The sequence below is a fragment of the Bactrocera tryoni genome, chromosome 3 (assembly GCF_016617805.1).
Source record: "Bactrocera tryoni isolate S06 chromosome 3, CSIRO_BtryS06_freeze2, whole genome shotgun sequence".
Classification (NCBI taxonomy): domain Eukaryota; kingdom Metazoa; phylum Arthropoda; class Insecta; order Diptera; family Tephritidae; genus Bactrocera; species Bactrocera tryoni.
This window is the reverse complement of record NC_052501.1, coordinates 60,170,775-60,190,588: the sequence shown is the minus strand read 5'-3', so window position 1 is coordinate 60,190,588 and position 19,814 is coordinate 60,170,775. Positions and strand designations below refer to the sequence as shown.

At 38.8% G+C, this 19,814-nt stretch overlaps 1 protein-coding gene across 3 annotated transcripts; it reads left to right on the top strand.

The window, feature by feature from the left end:
- Positions 1-786: 786 nt before the first annotated feature.
- Positions 787-15,812, top strand: LOC120771105 (zinc finger protein 665-like). Of its 3 annotated transcripts, none has more exons than XM_040098947.1 (5): positions 787-848; positions 976-1,285; positions 1,336-1,834; positions 11,828-11,938; positions 13,962-15,812. In XM_040098947.1, exons 2-5 carry the CDS (start codon positions 1,031-1,033, stop codon positions 15,482-15,484), a joined length of 2,388 nt encoding a protein of 795 aa, XP_039954881.1. In that variant the 5' UTR covers positions 787-848; positions 976-1,030; the 3' UTR covers positions 15,485-15,812. The 3 variants fall into 3 exon arrangements, with proteins under 3 accessions (XP_039954881.1, XP_039954882.1, XP_039954883.1); XM_040098948.1 differs by having other exon boundaries at positions 825-885; XM_040098949.1 differs by lacking the exon at positions 787-848 and having other exon boundaries at positions 960-1,285.
- The last annotated feature ends 4,002 nt before the right edge of the window (positions 15,813-19,814 follow it).

Here is a 19,814-nt window from a genome sequence, read left to right as displayed (position 1 = left end):
TCACACGTCACAGATAATTGTGAGAATAGTGAGCATTTGAGCTTTTGAATTTTCGCCAGAATAAGGTAACCCTCACTATAGAGAGAAACATCTCTGTAGTGAGGTTGGTGACTTTTGTGAGGGCATGAGAATAGGGCTGTTAGACACAATTTTTGAGACTTGAGACGATTTTGGTATTCTGTAAGTGACAGTCACAAAGTCTATTACATTTCATTATTCAGAGATGTTTTTACACTTGAATGAAAATAAATAAGATAACAAATATTAAATTTTCTATAACATAGTCAAAAAGCATAATTATCAATAAGAATAAAAGTATATGTTGACTTTATGTAATAATATTTGCGAAATTTATGTAAAATTTATTTATTTTTAACCTTTTCGTGTTTGAATTCCTTACAAAATATAAAAAAACGACAATCGATGAATATCTATGATGATCTCTATTCGGTATACTCAAAATGGCAGACAAGAGTTCTTTTTAGTTTTGTGACCTACTAACAATCAGGTCTCAAATTTGAGGCAATATTTCGAGACTAATAGCCCTGACAGATGACAGCGCTAATATGTATTAGCAGGCTTAATTTACATTTACTTGCGCATTTGATCGATGTTATAACGCTAGAGACTGTTTAGTGAATAGTAACTAGCCACAAATTGAGACTTTACCTCAAAAAGAGACTAGAGACTGGTTACAGAATCCCGCTATTAGTGTGTTTGTGGACAAAAAAAATTATTTGTTGTTTTGAAATTTGAAGCCTTGCAACTCTGCCAAAAACGATAGTTTCCGTACATATCGATTTGCGATATATTTCTGTCCTGTAGTTTTATGTGCTAATGTTATTTGGGTATAATAAATTAAAAGATATATTAATACATTTAGAAGTATAAAATTTTGTTTTATTTGTATTGTATAATATTCTATTTTAAAAATGCTAATGTTTATTTATGACAATAAGATATAATGTTTTGCAGGTGGTACAAAACTTAATACAAGGTTCTTACCCTGCATATATACACTCAATCAAATATGGTGTTAACTTCAGAGAGAAAATACTTCAGTGGTGAATCACATATTGATGAAGGGAATACTTTAGTCCAGAATGACTTTATGTTAAGAAATGCCAAATGTTTTCTCTGTGATCGCGATTTCGTTGAAGGAGAAGACACTTTCCTAATTTTTGAAATGCGGCTGCGTGAGGATGGTGGAATTGATAACCCTTTGTCTCTTGTATTAGCAACTGCTTTAGGCAGAGAATTAAATGAAATTAACTCGCATTCCAACGTAAGAAACAAAGATTCTCTTAAGATTGAATATAACTTTATTTCTTGCAGTTACTCTGCTTGTCTTGCAATACAAATATTTTGGAGTTTGAGAAACTACTTCATAACTTTTGCGAAGTGCGAATAAAAATAATCAAAGCATATAATCGAACTGTTCAAATGTACAACATAGATCCCATACTTATTGATTGTGAAAACGAGATATCTCGAATAGAGAAGCCTGAATTAGGTGAATTAATTGAAAATATAATTATTGATGAATTGCAAAGCAAAACTCTAAACGGAAATTCAACCGAATGCCAGAGTGAAAGCTTAGGATCATTTGGCGATGACACTGCAGAAGCTATTGAGACGAATGTTCTTGTGAACACAGAACTCACGTTGGATGACACTGTAGTGGACTTAATAGAAGAACTTACCGATAGCGAAGAAATGATTGCTGAATCTAAACTTTTAAATATTGAAACGCAATACGAGGCACAAAGTGAAAGTTCCCAATTCAATAATTACAGCGGCATTATTGCGAACTTAACAGAAAATCCTCAGCAAGGTAAGTCTTTAGTTTGATTGATACTGTAATAACCAGGATTATAACATTTATTTTTGATATCGTATTTATTATATAAAATTATTATTTACTTGGAACTAAATTTATTATATTTCTGTACATTCATTTATGACGTGTAACCGGAAATAAGCTTATATATACTTTTATAATAAGATCTAAAGGTTCTTCAAAATGTGTTTATCTAAACATTTTTGAACAATACTCCAAATACTTTGTCCACTCTTTTCCAAAATGTGATTTTGTAAATATTTTAAGTTAATGTGTCAGCTACAGTTAAACACACAGTTGACATTTAAAATATCGTCATTCTTCCACGACCGGCAAATCATAGTGAATATTTGTACAAATAACTAAATGTGTGCTATTTCCTTGTCTAATGAAATTTTGATTGGAAGGAGTAACGACATGAAAGTAAGCATGATAATGACATCTGCTTATTGTTATAAGTTACTGAGCCAAACGGTAGAAAAATTCAAATTCTGATAGATTAAGGTGACTTTAATTTTTCGTGCTGAATTCGATATCAGAATTTTACCTAGCTCAAGTTGGTACAGTATATGCGATGAGAGGAATTTATATTATAAAATATAATATTACTAATAATAATATTAAAGTTGCCAACGCAATACTGCGACACTAGCATCTACGGCTGTGCTATCTGCACATGGTTTGCGCGCTGCGTCGCCACTCACCCCGAGTGGCCAACAGTGGACCTCCACGGTCCCCAGGAGCACAAACAGACAACATAGCTCCCACACTGACTTGTCACCCCCCAACCGTCATTCCGCTCCAATCATCGGGGGTTCTACAGCTGCAACAAACACCACTTACACGTCACTACCTCATCCCCAGGATCACGCACGGATACCCGTGACAAACCCGTATACTTCTATTCAACGGCAACGGATTTCAGAGTAAGATCGAGGAGATAGTTGCACTTATGGATCGGGAACGCGTATCGATAGCTGCGGTCCAAGAAACCAAGCTAAAAGGCCGCTCAGATCTTCTGAGTTGTGCCGGTTTTAACGTCTTACATATAGATCGCGAGCGATATAATGGTGGTGGCTTAGCCTTCATAACACCGTGCAGTATCATCTAATTGATGAAGACATTGACCGCAGGGATACTACCCTAGAATGTTAGGGTATAGCTATCCAGTCAGGTGATGTCGGGATCGAAATATTTAACTGTTATAAGTTACTGAGCCAATACATCTTCCCAGTTACATGTTGCCCTACAGGACATCACCCGAATATAGATAAGTGCTTTGGTAATCGTGCCTGTCAAACGATGGTAGGGGGATGGAGCTGGCGGTACAGATTGAAGATTTGACATTCTGCACAATGAATGACGAAGCCCCCACCAGAGTTATGGGCACCTGTAATAGCTCACCCGATATTACCATTGCTAGTGGTGGTCTGATAAATAGCATAACCTGGCGACCTATGCTAAATCTCGCATTAGACCATCTACCCACAATTATCTCGATCGAGAAACATCCCATTTTCTTTTTGTGGACAATTGTAGCTTCGTTAACTTTAACAAAACTAACTGGGTCGGCTTCACAGAATTAACAGAGAACACCTTCAACGCTCTACCCATTCCTATGGACGTATGTTTTGGCGAACTTCTTCTCGGCTGGAAAAATTGCGGAACTGCGCCCAAATTTCCCAGCCGAAGCAGCCATTTTAGCTAATGAGCGCGACACCTTACGCCATGTCGATCCCGTGGATCACGGAATAAGGGATCTCAATTTGGAGATTCGGCGATTGGTAAACCAACATAAGCGGGCGAAATGGATAGAGAACGTGAAGTCTTGCAACCTCTCCACCGGTGTGAGTAAGCTTTCGTCTACTCTCAAGGCTTTGTCTAACCCGGCCAGGCATGATGACCGAATTAAAGTTCAATTCAATGGTCATGCCTCTTCGGACCCGAAGAAGTGCGCGAGCAACTTTAGTCGGCAATTCACTTGCACCCTTCGATAGACAAAACCGAGCGATGTGTTAACCGACGGCTGCGCAAAATGGCAAACGACTGCGCGTCATTTACTTTCACCGATGAGGAGGTTCATAATGTCATCAACAAAGCGAAATCATCCAAATCCATTGGCCCTGATGGAATCAACGTGTTTATGCTAAAGCATATAGGCTCGTCGAGAGTAAGCTAGCCAATCAAGGTCCTCAACCCATCCTGGGAAACTCCCCAACAAAGGGGAGTCCTATCGAATGATAACTCTCTTCTCCCCAGACACTTGAGGTCTTGCTACTCCCGACCTTCACTCACCACCTGAGCCTAGCCAACCACCGGCATGGATTCCGAAAAGTGCACAGCACCAACATCAAGAGGTCTTTCCCCCAGCTATGTCGACGACCGACCAGTCATCGGATGCAACACACTTCAGACAAGGGGATAAGATAACCGTTACAACAACAAGAAAAAATCCATATTATATCTTCAGAGATGATTATGGAATAAAGCCAAATAATCCACATAAGAGTCATTCAAATCTTCATATGAATATATAATTATGTTCATACACGTTTGTACACTTGTGGTCATATAATTGAGACATTCATTACTTTTTTACAGTTAAAAAAAAACGTATGTTTTTTATGCTGCATCCTTGATATATCCTGAAAACGCTAGAGATTTAAGAATTTTTATTTCGGCGAATTTTTATCATGTTTCCATTTCTTCCAATAAAACAGTGTTCTCAAAAAATTAAGTATTTTTCATTCAAATCTTCATATGAATATATAATTCTGTTCATACACGTTTGTACACTTGTGGTCATATAATTGAGACATTCATTACTTTTTTACAGTTAAAAAAAAAACGTATGTTTTTAATGCTGCATCCCTGATATATCCTGAAAACGTTAGAGATTTAAGAATTTTTATTTTGGAGAGTTTTTATCATGTTTCCATTTCTTCCAATAAAAGCGTTCTCAAAAAATTAAGTATTTTTGTTTGAAAAGCTTAAATTGAATTTAAAAAAATAAGACTTGCAAATTTGCCCCGAAAATAGACAAGAAAGACCACAGTTTCTGACGGTTCTTCTTCTTCTTAATTGGCGTAGACATCGCTTACGCGATTATAGCCGAGTTAACAACAGCGCGCCAGCCGTTTTTTCTTTTCGCTACGAGGCGCCAATTGGATATTCCAAGCGTAGCCAGGTCCTTTTCCACCTGGTCCTTCCAACGGAGTGGAGGTCTTCCTCAGCTTCCCCCGACGGGTACTGCGTCGAATACTTTCAGAGCTGGAATGTTTTCATCCATTCGGACAACATGACCTAGCCAGCGTAGCCGCTGTCTTTTAATTCGCTGAACTATGTCAATGTCGTCATATATCTCGTACAGCTCTTCGTAAACTCGTAACGTCGACTCATCGGTTGCTGTCATCGCCCAAGCCTCTGCACCATATAGCAGGACGGGAATTATGAGCGACTTATAGAGTTTAGCTTTTGTTCGTCGAGAGAAGACTTTACTTTTCAATTGCCTACTCAGTCCGAAGTAGCACCTGTTGGCAAGAGCAATCCTGCGTTGGATTTCCAGGCTGACATTATTAGTGGTGTTAATGCTGGTTCCTAAATAGACGAAATTATCTACAACTTCAAAGTTATGACGGTCAACAGTGACGTGAGAGCCAAGTCGCGAGTGCGACGACTGTTTGTTTGATGACAGGAGATATTTCGTTTTGCCCTCGTTTTCTACCAGACCCATTTGCATTGCTTCCTTGTCCAGCCTAGAGAAAGCAGAACTAACGGCGCGGGTGTTGAGGCCGATGATATCAATATCGTCGGCATACGCCAGCAGCTGTACACTCTTATAGAAGATGGTACCTTCTCTGTTTAGTTCTGCAGCTCGAACTATTTTCTCCAGGAGCAGGTTGAAGAAGTCGCACGATAGGGCCTTGTCTTAAACCTCGTTTGGTATCGAACGGCTCGGAGAGATCCTTCCCGATCCAGCTTCCCAGCCGTATTAGTTTTGAGGGGATACCAAATTCAGACATCGCGGCATAAAGGCAGCTCCTTTTCGTGCTGTCGAAAGCAGCTTTGAAATCGACGAAGAGGTGGTGTGTGTCGATTCTCCTTTCACGGGTCTTTTCCAAGATTTGGCGCATGGTGAATATCTGGTCGGTTGTTGATTTTCCAGGTCTGAAGCCACACTGATAAGGTCCAATCAGTTTGTTGACGGTGGGCTTTAATCTTTCACACAATACGCTCGATAGAACCTTATATGCGATGTTGAGGAAGCTAATCCCACGGTAGTTGGCGCAGATTGTGGTGTCTCCTTTTTTATGGATTGGGCATAGCACACTTAAATTCCAATCGTTGGACATGCTTTCGTCCGACCATATTTTACAAAGAAGCTGATGCATGCTCCTTATCAGTTCTTCGCTGCCGTGTTTGAATAGCTCGGCCGGCAATCCATCGGCCCCCGCCGCTTTGTTGTTCTTCAGACGGGTGATTGCTATTCGAACTTCTTCTTGGTCGGGCAATGGAACGTCTGCTCCATCGTCACTGATTAGGGAATCGGGTTCGCCTTCTCCTAGCGTTGTGCCTTCACTGCCATTCAGCAGGCTGGACAAATGTTCCCTCCATAATTTAAGTATGCTCTGGGCATCGGTGACTAGATCACCTTTGGGGGTTCTACAAGAGTATGCTCCGGTTTTGAAACCTTCTGTAAGCCGCCGCATTTTTTCGTAGAATTTTCGAGCATTACCCCTGCCGGCCAGCTTATCAAGCTCTTCGTACTCACGCATTTCGGCCTCTTTCTTTTTCTGTCTGAAAATGCGTCTCGCTTCCCTCTTCAACTCTCGGTATCTATCCCATCCCGCCCGTGTTGTGGTCGATCGGAACGTTGCGAGGTAGGCAGCCCGTTTTCTCTCCGCTGCGACACGGCACTCCTCGTCGTATCAGCTGTTCTTTTGCACTTTCCGAAACCCAATGGCTTCGGTTGCAGCTGTAGGTAAGGAGTTTGAAATGCCGTCCCGCAGTTCCCTTATACCGAGTTGTTGACGAGTGATCTCAGAGAGCAAGAGTGCAAGCCGAGTAGAAAATCGTTCGGCTGTCTGTTGTGATTGCAGTTTCTCGACGTCGAACCTTCCTTGTATTTGTTGGCGTGCGTTTTTTGCTGCACAGAGGCGGGTGCGAATCTTGGCTGTAAGTCGATGTTAAGACCTCGGAGCGCACGCACATCTAAAACACTGGAGACGTGTCTTCTGTCTATCACAACATGATCGATTTGGTTGGTGGCTTTTCGATCCGGAGACAGCCAGGTAGCTTGATGTATCTTCTTATGCTGGAATCTAGTACTACAGATAACCATATTTCGGGCCCCGGCGAAGTCGATCAGCCTCAACCCATTTGGGGATGTTTCCTCGTGGAGGCTGAATTTACCGACTGTAGTGCCAAAGATACCTTCTTTGCCCACCCTGGCGTTAAAGTCGCCAAGCACGATTTTGACATCGTGGCGGGTTCAGCTCTCATAAGTGCGCTCCAAGCACTCATAAAGGGCATCTTTGGTCACATCGTCCTTCTCTTCCGGATTGTGGCTAGACGTTCATTCACCGGAGTGAATGACAATACTTGGCGACGGAGTCTCTCTCCCACCACGAATCCCACACCGAACTTGCGCTCCTTTATATGGTCACTGTAGTAAATGCCACAAGGACCTACTCGTGTCTGTCCTTGTCCCGTCCATCGCATTTCTTGGACGGCGGTGATGTCAGCCTTTATTTTCACGAGGACATCAACCAGCTGGGCAGCGGCACCTTCCCAATTAAGGGACCGGACATTCCAGGTGCGTGCCCTCAAATCGTAGTCCTTATTTCGTTTGCCATGGTCGTCATCAAAAGGGGGGTCTCTCATCCGAGGCTGTCGTTTAGTTTTCATTGTTACTGTTTTTTACGTGGTGGGTTCCAAACCCGGCGCACAACCCTATGTAGGGAATATTTCGCCTTCAAACGGATGTTCTTAGGCTACCCAGAGGATACTTGGTCAAAGACCGGAAGTTGTGAGCTGCTTGAGGCATATGTAAAAGAATCGTTTCTGGCCACTCCCAATTGAATGACGATCAGAGAACTTTCCTCACTTGCGTGAACTTGGTCAAAGACCGAAAGTTGTGAGCTGCTTGAGGCATATGTAAAAGAATCGTTTCTGGCCACTCCCAAGTGAATGGAGATCAGAGAACTTTCCTCACTTTCGTGAACTTCTACATCTGACTCCATCCTCCAATCCTTTCTGACGGTTAGGGCAAATCAAATCCATTGCTATCTTTCACATAAAGCTATATTAGATGAGTAACATCTTTTTCTTTATGGACGTAGACACCACTTTCGCGGTTATAACTGAGTTTACAGCAGCGCGCCAGTCGTTCTTTCTTTTCGCTGTTTAGCTCCAATTGGAGATTCTTTACCTGGCCTTTCTAACAGAGTGAAGGTCTTCCTTTTCCTCTGCTTTCCACGGCGGGTACTGTGTCGAGTACTCTCAGAGTTGGAGTGTTTTCATCAATCCGGCGACATGACCTAGCCACCATCTCCTTATTCTCTTCTAATATTTATTTCCTATTTTGGAGAATAGAGACAACACACTGATTTATCTATATGAAGTGATTTCGTTCTCAACTTTATCTGGTTTCGGTACTATCACAACTTCAGCACACTTCCACTGAGTTTAAGAAATTTGTATTAAGTCTTATTATAGAATTATAGATAAGTGTAAGAGACCTAATTCCTTTTTTAGATAAGCACCTAGCTACGTTGGCTTCGACTTTGTCATATCCTGGAGATTTGATTCTTTCACGTATTTCCGCGGGCAAAATATGTTTCATCGGTAAATACATTTGGCATGGTGCGTCAAAAAATTCCAATATTTCAGCATCATTGTTGTTACCACCGCTACTAAAATTAGTGAACGTTTCTTCGAGCTATTTACTGGAGCTCTTGGTATTCAACTAGTCGATTAACCGGATTAACTGGGTAGGGAATTATTCAAATAATAATTTTCGACTATCCGGTTAACCATTCGTTGTCGACTATTCGAAGGGTAAGCGTTCAACTTCTACAATTTTTTTCTAAGTATATATTATAAGTTTATAGAAACTTTGCAGTATATACATACGTGCACAATTAGCATTTCACAAATTTAAAACAAGCAAAAATAAGATTGTTTGGATTTCAAAGAACTTTAATTTTTTTTTTCAAATATTCGCTGAGCAAAATTTAATATTTGATTAATTTGATATTTGAATAATAGGTTTTCAGGTTATTCGATTAATTTAAAGAGTCCTACTATTTACCATATGCATTTGCTTTACTTTTACCTGTTGTACACCAAACGTTAATAGAGTCTTTAATAGGTACATTTCTCTTTTTAGGCCGATATTTTGTAGTATTCTGTATGTTACGGTCTTCATTATTTCTATAATTTAAATAGCTTTTAACTGGCTTTGTATATATTAGTTTTAGCATTTGGATTTCTACTGATTTGCCACATTTTTCGTACACGTCTTTTACACTGAATTAATGCTCTAATCCCTGCCGGCAAATTAATGAAGTTAAGAGACGAAAATTCATTCCTTCTTTGAAGAGTGTCATCCAGTCGGCTGAAGTTTTAAGAGTCGTGTCGACTACTATATTTCGCGACATCCAATTTTGAAAAATACCAATGTCACTATTCTTTAAAGCAGAATATTTTCGTTTAACAAAATTGAGATATAAACTATCCTGACTTTTAAAATGAATCAAACTGAACACAGTGTGGTAAATATCAAGTGAGTAAAAATTGAGATATCTTGCTGAAGCTTGGTATGCGCGTTCCTTATTAAAAAAAAGTATGAGTTCGTAGATGGACATAATTGGACCATTGTCACGCCTACAGAACGCCATTAACTGAGAACCTATAAAGTGCCATAACTAATCACTAAATTAAGATATGAACTTCTAAATTAGCACATGGGATCGAAGTAATAAGTGCACTTGTGGACGAAAAAGTGGTCGTTGCCGCGCCCTCTAATAAACCACTAAAAATACGTACAACATAGATCGATAGTGTGAAAATGGATGTAATCGAAAGATAACTCCGCTCACACTCCATATAACTATTAAAAACTACTAAAAGCTTAATAAATCAATAACTAAATACGTCAGCGGCATTAAATTTTAGCTCCGAGATGGTATGAGAGGGCTTTATAGGAGCCGGTGTGAAAATTGAACGATGGGCGTTGCATCGCCCAATTTTTGGTGAAATTACATATCTCGCAACAGCGCGAAAATAAGCGAAATCGGACAATAACGACACCTACTTCCCACATTTTAAATCCCAATTGATTCTTTCACTATCCAGTAAACAAATCAAGAAGTGTTAATCTAATGGTATACAATTTTGTACTAATAATTCCTTTAGACCAAAAATTGCTCAAATCCAACCAAAATAGTTTAAACCCCAAGGCTACAAATATGTATACTCTAGTCATCCAGTCCATATCGGTCAATGTATAGGATATACAATTAAAAATGGGTTGAATCGGCTCAATACTTCATTGAGCCCCCATATGCCTAATATAACGATTTTTGAACTTCCGGGTGAGTTTATACTGCATATATCAGCCAATATTTGATCAACGAAAATTACAGATCGTGTTTTACTCATATCTTTATACCTAAAATAGATAAAATTGGTCGAAAACTTGACCAAGCCCCCATACAACTAATATCAGGATTTTCGAACATCCGCCTGACTTTACTTCATTTGATTGGTGATTGTATGTGCTACCTTTATGAAACACAGGTAACATTTTTTAGTATGTAATGTAATTATTAATAGATAAAATTGGGTCGATACTACCCCAACTGCCATATATTACAAATACTGATTTTCTTTATTTTTCAAACCTTAATATACGAATATATAAAATTGCTGGCTATCCGATCCTCTGGCTGACGTTTTACCTCTTAATGTATTTCCCTGGCTTCTTGCAATTTCTTTACGTAGGTAATATATAAAAATAGTTGGACTTTAAAATTTAACAAATATCACTATATTTATACCCTGAACAGGATATATTAACTTTGTCACGAAGTTTGTAACACCCAGAAAGAAGTATCGGAGACCCTATAAAGTATATATGTATGTATATAAATGATCAGTATGTCGAGCTGAGTCGATTTAGCCATGTCCGTCTGTCTGTCTGTATATATACAAACTGGTCCTTCAGTTTTTAAGATATCGTTTTGAAATTTTGCAAACGTCATTTTCTCTTCAAGAAGTTGCTCATTTGTCGGAACTGCCGATATCGGACCACTATAACATATAGCTGCCATACAAACTGAACGATCGGAATCAAGTTATAGTATGGAAAACTTTCACATTTCACAATGTATTCTCACAAAAGTTGGCGCAAGTTATTTTCTAAGATAATAATGTAATCTCCGAAGAAATTGTTCAGATCGGTTAACTATAGCATATAGCTGTCATTCAAACTGAATGATCGGAATGAAATGCTTGCATGGGAAACTTCCTCATTTGTCGACATATCTTCACGAAATTTAGTATGAGTTATTGTTTATAGAAATAATGTAATATCAGAAGAAATTGTTCAGATCGGATTACTATAGCATATAGCTGCCATACAAACCGAACGATCGGAATCAAGGGCTTGTACGGAAAACTTTCGCATTTGACGTGATATCTTTACGAAATTTGGCATGGATTACTGCTTAATGTAACAATATAATCTCCAAAAAAATTGTTCAGAACGAATTACTATAGCATATAGCTTCCATAGAAACTGAACACATTGTTACTAAAAGATATGCATCTGCGAAGGGTATATTAGCTTCGGTGCAGCCGAAGTTAACGTTTTTTCTTGTTGTATAGTATAATACATACAATAAATATTGTAAAGTATATTACTTTTTTGTAATGATAAATTGCGCGCATAATTTATTAATATATTCTTTTTGGTTTTTACAGATTTGATGATTTTCCATATGCAAAATGCCGACTCCAGAATCTCTGAACCCTTAATACATTCCGTAGACAAAGAACCCTCAACATGTGGTCCAGATGAAAGTTATAACAGTTGTAGGTATAAAATTATATGTATTGAATCATATCTTTCTTAGTATTATCATTTGTGAAAGACATGCCAAGGCCGCAAAGTCGAAGAACTGACATTGATCTGTACAACAGATACGAAATTTGTGCAGACGACACCTTAGCCTACATTAGCCCGGGGACATCGTCTCTAGTTGTCTAAGTTTGTCACTTGGGAGAAAAAGTAGTTTGATGAACTTTTTGTGTTGTATGCTCTCAGAAACAACTTTGTATGGCGAAGTCCAGGCGTTTGCTGATAATAGCGATTTGATACACTTCAGTACCGAGATTCTCTGAAGTGTTACTTGACTATCACTGTTTTTTTTTTCAATATAATCTCTGCACCCTGCTGATTGCGTTGACCAGATCAGCACCAATTCCATTTACCATTTTTGAGTCGTCCGTTTTAAATATAAAGCGCTGCTACAAAAAATAGATATATTTTGTCCAAATTTTGTTAGAATCACTTGGAATCTACCAATAGGGATGACGTGATTAACTCGTGGTGGCCATGTTCAGTAAAGTAAGACTTGCTATTTCATCATTTTACCAGGCTTGAAAATTGTTCAAAATTGTTATTCAAATTCACGTTTTCCGGTGGCTACTGTAAAAGTTCTTCGCTCAAAACACGATTTTCTCAGGTGAAGCCTATTTCTGGCTTTATGGATTCGTCAACAAATAAAATTGTGGCTAATGGAGTCAGTCAAGTTCCTGTCTGGTTCAGGAAACGCAAATGCATCTTCAGAATTTGACCGTTTGGCGCGGATTAAGGTATGGTGGAATCAGCTGGTCTTAATTTTTAGCGACGTTATAATTTGACTTGACCTTTTCCCGGAATTTTATGAAATCTCTATTTCCAACAAGACGGTGGACAACCTCATATTTTACATTTAAAAATGGACACATTGCCTGTAAAGTTTAGTTTTTCGTTGATTTCAAGAAATGGCCGCCAAGATCATGCGATTTAATTATCACCTTTAGAAAAAGACAAAACCCATTTTGACCAAATTTAAGAGCTTTATTTCTTTTTAATATCACGTCGTTCTTGTTGGTAGGCTCTTTATTTTCATTGAAAAATAAAAATATTATGTGCGTTATTATATCGATAGAACATCGGGATCGAAGTAGCGAATAATGTAATTAGTGGAAAAAAATAAGAATTAGTTTAATCTAAGGTCATACTGATGTTGTTTAATTGTCGCCTAACATTCCTACTTAATTTTTTGAAAAAAATTTGGGGACAACGTATGTAATTTAGAGAGGGGTGTTGTGGAATCCAAGACAGAATTGCTTAGCTGTCAGAATTGCAAACCGATTCTGATTTTCAATGGTGTCACAGAATCTGTTTGGATTTTCGTTTTTTCGAACATACGCAAAACCAATATTCGAATCAGCTGTTTACTAATTTGATAAAACTTGCAAATTAATACATTTGGAAGTAATCTTATTAAAGTTTGTAATGAGTTCCGATTTAAAGGAAGATTTTCAGAGATAACTTTTATCGAATGAATAAAGACGCATTTGGGTGTTAAATTACGTTTATTACATTTTGTAAATCTAATATCTTTAAATATCCGGATTTTTTCAAAAAACTCAATAATGAAGACATTTCGTGTTTTATACTTATGTTTTCCCCTACAGAAATAGAGAGAAATAAATTCTTAATAATAAAACAACTTGATTTCTTAACTTAATTTCAAATCTGTTAGCGACTATCTTCTTGTTTTGTTTCTGAACAAACCAATAATATTTGAATTCATGACACCCACTTCTTTTTTGATAGGTTTCAATTCTGATTCCGACAACTATCAGATTCCACAACACCACTGATTTTTTTAGTGGGAATCCATTATATGTAGGAATTAGGTTATAGTATGTTGAAATCTTAAACTATGCTGGTGCACGGATCAGGCGCAGGGATCACTAGTGAAATATTCCAATTTCTAGTTCTTAATAAATGTATTCTTCGTTTCATGAAATTTATTTAATCAGATAATTTTTTTTCACATAGCTTCCACTATAAATTGTGCAATTACAACTGACAACCCTGAAGATGTGAACGTTGTGACAGTGGATGCGCAAATTAAAATGGTTTTCGAACAAGTGAATAATCTATATTTTTGCTTATTGTGCGAGGAAGAAAAGACAATGGCACCAGAAGCATTTGCAGAGCATATGCTCAAAAACCATGATTTAAGTTTTTATTCTTGTGAGATTTGTTCTGCTGGTTTTCTTTCTATTGAAAGCATAAAAGAGCATATAGAAAGTATGCATTCAAATTTTTCTAGCACTAAACAAGTTGAAAATTCAGAATATCAATGTGAAGAATGTCAAGAAGTTTTTAGCGATAATCAATTGTTGCGTGTACACAAACGAACGCACAGTAACGTTTCCTTACAATACGAATGCTCAGATTGTCAGAAGAGATATAGTTGCCGAAGAGTGTTGCTTGATCACATGAATATGCATACCGGCCGTCGACCATACAAGTGCACGAAATGCTCAAAGGACTTCGCATCAAAATATACATTGCAAGGGCATATGAAAATTCATAGTGAACGCGTACGCCCATATAAATGTGATAAATGTAATAAATCATTTCTTAACCAACAAACCTTCACTCATCATAAGAAGCTTCACATGGGAGAAAAGTCATTCATATGTGATATTTGCTCAAAGACCTTTAGCACCCAACACAATTTAGATGTTCATAAGATTGTGCATACTGGTCAGCGACCGTTCATATGTCGAACTTGTGGAAAATCTTTCGCACGTCGTGCTGAAATTAAAGATCATGAACGTATACATACGGGAGAGAAACCTTATAAATGTGATATGTGCGATGCTGCATTCGCTCAGCGTTCAAACTTGATGACGCATCGAAAGTCCACACATTTAAATGAGAAATTACACAAGTGCGATCAGTGCGACCGTTCGTTTAAAAGACGCCGTTTGTTGCAGTATCATATCAATGCAGTACACACAGGTGTGCGTCCTCACGAATGCGAAATATGCGGTTCTTCATTTGTTTATCCTGAACATAAGAAAAAGCATATGCTTATACACGGCAATACAAAACCATATACTTGTGAAATATGCGGTAAAGAATTTAACAGTTGCGCCAATCGCAATGCTCATCGTTACGTACATAGTACAAAAAAGCCATACGAATGTCTGAAATGTGGTGCCGGCTTTATGCGCAAACCTTTATTGTTGGCACATATGAAACTTGCTCAACATACGAACGACACCATTATTATTAACCAACCACATATCAGTGACAAAAGGCCGCTAAATTCAAAAAGAGAAATTAGCCTTGTTGACTTGTGTAATGAAACTAACGATGCTCCCGCGAACTCAAACTCACAAGATTCTAATTCAAGTGATGACAAAGCACTGCAATTAATTACTCAAAACACAGAAGATGTTGCCGAAGTAGATAGTGTACAGTACCTGCAATTTGATGATTTAGATAAAGATGGTCATCAAATAATAACTTGGGTGGATATTGGGCGGGATAAAGATCGTAATTAACTTATATACTTTTTAATAATAATAAAATTAAATTTCACCAATTTACCGATGATAGCTTATAAATGGTTAGATAAAAACTCATTTCAACTTTCACCAAAATATGAGGAATTTTTGTAACAATATTTGCACGTTAACCAGTTGCCAGTATATTTTTTTTATACATTGTTGTTTTATTTTAAATAGATTCGAATGTGAAATGCCTTGTTATTACTGGTGAGGTCAAAATCCTTCCTCCTTGACTAAGCTTGAAACAACTCTTCGAAGTTGTGCATATATTAATATTCTTTAATGAAAAACAATCTTCAGTGTCACATTAAGAACTGGTTTTCTTTATTTTCTTATATTATCACTAAGCATAAATAACATTGAGCTTATTCTAATTTCTCTTATTATTAAATATTATGCTGTCACGATAAGTTCTCTTAATACTCTTATATTTAATGTTGTTGTAGCATGATACATAATTTGTATGTATGTATGCATGTATGGGCACGATTCCGATTACTTTGGCGGAGGGGTAAAAAACCGTTTCCGTATAAAGGGGGCATGTACGGATAGGGGAGCTTCGCCAGAGGAGGAATATCCAAAAATAATGTAAAAATTACTAATATTTTTTAAAATATTCACGATTAAAAGTTCAAAAATTTGCACTAAGAAAACATGTTATTTCTCTATGTTTCACAAAATTTTTTCACATTTTTTACTTTGTATATTTAAATACACACTCTAAGCTTTGAAATAAGCTTACATTTCACTTTTATTTTGCTATATTTTACTTAAATTTATTAATTAAAAATCACTTAGCACACCCATCGTTGAAAAGGTTAGATTTTTTACAATTATGAGGAAAACGAGCCTTGCCACATCTTAAACAGTAAGTATGTAGGATTTTTAACAATTTTTCTTTGTTTGTTTTATCGCGTGATTCTTTTTTCTATATTAACTATAAAAAAATACTTTCTACATATGTATATGTGTAAAACGTAATTTATGTGACTGAAGTACTTTCGCGAAGTACTCCTTTCTGCGTTGGCGGCCTTCGGCCGCGCTCTAAAAAAATAACCCTGGCCGAGCGAATATCCGGGGTGACTGAAGTAATATCGCGTAGTACTCCTTTCTGCGTTGGCGGCCTTCGGCCGCGCTCTAAAAAAATAAACCTGGCCGAGCGAATACCCGTGGTGACTGAAGTACTATCGCGTAGTACTCCTTTCTGCGTAGGCGGCCTTCGGCCGCGCTCTAAAAAAATAACTCTGGCCGAGCGAATACCCGGGGTGACTGAAGTACTTTCGCGTAGTACTCCTTTCTGCATTAAAAATAAAAAAAATATATTGACTTTTTGTTATAAAGTGGTTATATTCTTTGGTTATTATGCATTCATATTCAAACAAAATTTAAGTTTTCGTTATAAAATTGATAAATTTTGATTATTATTTCTGTCAGCGATTTCCATTTATTTTTTATGATACATTGGTTTGTATATTAGGTGATGGTATATATAATATTATATTTAAAATATGAGTTTGAGTGCATAATAACCAAAAGATATAACTACTTTATATCCAAAACTCATATTTTAAATATAATAATATATATATCGTCACCTAAAATACAAACCAATGTATCATAAAAAATAAATGGAAATCGCTGACAGCTACAAATGGAACGTCTCAAATCATTGACCTAGTGGGATCAGCCACTTGGCGACACGTGGCCAGTGCTGACAATCCTGCTGACCTAGGTACAAGGGGGTGCAAGCCTCTACACCTTGCAACCACCACTCTTTGGTGGAATGGCCCTAGATGGTTAATAGAATCCCCCGATTCTTGGCCACGATCGCCCATACGCAATGTAATTGCCCCCGAAAGTCGAAGAATCGACTCTTTTCACACGATATCGGATGACACTGACATCCTTGAGCGATTTTCATCATACCCTCGAGCCCTCAGGGTAATCGCTTACATGCTCAACTTCATAGAGCGTCTCAAACTTAGAATTAAGGGAATACGCACAGTATATCCCCAAGGCGATACATTGATGCACCTAGACCTAGAAAAGGCAAAGGTTGCTCTTATCACTTATACTCAGTCGCGCCACTTCAGCTGCGAGATGTCACTACTAAGAGAATCGAAGCCGATTGACAAAAAGAGCTCACTCTTAGTACTAAATCCATTTCTGGATACGAAAGGTCTGCTTCGTGCTAATGGTCGGCTTGCTAACTCAAGCCTGACATATAACGAACGCCATCCTCTAATAATACCAGAGAAGTCTCGACTTGCAACATTGCTACTCAAGTATGTACACATACTAATGTTGCACGCGGAACATCGCTTAATGCAATATATAATCCGCCAAGAGTTCTATATTCCATGGCTTAAGCCTCAAATAAAAAAGTGCATTTTCATGTGCAAGATCTGCACTATGCATAAGCAGAAGATGAGGACGCAGATTATGGCAGCACTTCCACCGGAACGCTGCAACTTCGCTCTGCCTTTCACTATCACAGGTGTTGATTTTGCTGGGCCTTTTCAGATAAAGGTGTCCATGCTAAGATCTCCTACCCTAATGAAAGGCTACGTGGCTGTCTTTGTCTGTTTTACGACAAAAGCAGTGCACCTCGAGCTATGTACTAATCTGACAAAAGAGGCTTTTCTCGCGGCATTTGCTCGCTTCGTCGGACGACGCGGTTTTCCGTCCAAACTTATGAGCGACAATGGAAAAACCTTTATCGGAGCTCAAAGAGCCACAGAAAAACAGTTTGTTGACTTTATTAAACAAGTTTCCCCTGAGATTGTGCAAAAGTACGCCCCCCAAGGCATTAATTGGCAATTCATCCCCCCAAGAGCTCCTCATATGGGTGGTTTATGGGAATCAGCTGTAAAAAGCTTCAAATCCCACTTATAAAAGGTAGCTGGAAACTACAAATTTAATTACGAAGAATTTACAACACTATTAATCCGCATTGAAGCCGTTCTCAATTCACGGCCACTAACAACACTCTCGCAAGATCCCTCATATCTCACAGCCCTAACACCAGGGCACTTTCTCAAAGGAGCACCCATTCTGGCCACACCTGAACCAGGCGTGGAGTCGCTATCCTTATTAAATCGATGGGAAAGAATTAGAATTCTCCATCATAATTTCAGTCGCAGATGGAAAGAAGACTATTTAAATGACCTCCACAAGAGGTATCGATGGAAAACATCAGAAAATGCGCCAAAGCTTGGAGATTGTGTACTTATTAACGACGATTGTCTCCCACCTACCGAGTGGCGACTTGGCCGTATAGAAAAGCTCCATTATGGCTCAGACGGCCACATCCGGGTCGTTGATCTCCGTACTCAAAACGGAATACTCACCAGACCGCTGGTTAAATTATGCTTTCTACCAACCGCGGATAATAACGAAAATCCGATACTAAACAATCCGAACATAATGCCGTAACACAAATGAAAATAAATCAATAAAATCGCAACTCGCAACCAACCGTTAACAATAACAATAAAAATTTCAAAAAAAAAATGGTCTGTCAATACGACGACCCATGCATGCCACATAACGTGGCACAATCACACATTCTATTTATATACTACCATGTATTTTCAAATACAGTTTCTTACAGAGATCAGGATGGACGTGGACATGCCTACAATCCCAACACCACCTGTTCGGTCGGCAACCAACGAGGCACGTACTGGGCCTACTCCTCCACTTCGCCCAACCAATGCGACTGTATCGCCTGCCGCTTCTGGTAGTGGCTCACGAGCAGCCCCATCAACGCCATCCACTCAAGTCGAGCCGCGTCGCATCCGATGCCCGATATGTCGCCGGAAACATCGACTACAACATTGTGGGCTCTTTAAGGAGCTAACGCCGACACAACGACAGCGTGTGGCACAGGCACATAAGCACTGCCTCAACTGCCTGTCGCACACGCATGGGACGCAGGAGTGTGCTTCTGCCGATCTATGCCACACGTGTGGCAGACCACATCATACGCTGCTGCACAGGACCCCACGACGCGATGCAGGTCGGCCAGCTGCCCCAAGCACGGGTAGATCAACGCGAGGAGACCGGACGGTACGACGCCGAGCTACTGCAGCCCGGCCTGCGACCCACCAACGGCGTTCGCACCACGTGGCACCAACCAGGCGTCGTCCAAAAGCACCACAGCATCGCCCCGTTTCTGGACTCAGCAACGTAGTGGCAACACTCCAGCAATTGCAGAGATTGCTAGGCTGAATATTCGCCTAGGGGGGCCGGGATGGCTAAATGAGATAAGCCATACTTAGGCATTGATTTACTTACTCTATTATTTTTTTACAACGTCATT

Excerpts from the sequence above, each read along its gene's own strand:
- LOC120771105 (XM_040098947.1), top strand. The coding sequence starts at position 1,031 with ATGGTGTTAACTTCAGAGAGAAAATACTTCAGTGGTGAATCACATATT. Across the intron at positions 1,286-1,335 it reads AAATTAACTCGCATTCCAAC|TTACTCTGCTTGTCTTGCAA; the intron begins GTAAGAAACAAA and ends TATTTCTTGCAG. Across the intron at positions 1,835-11,827 it reads AACAGAAAATCCTCAGCAAG|ATTTGATGATTTTCCATATG; the intron begins GTAAGTCTTTAG and ends TGGTTTTTACAG.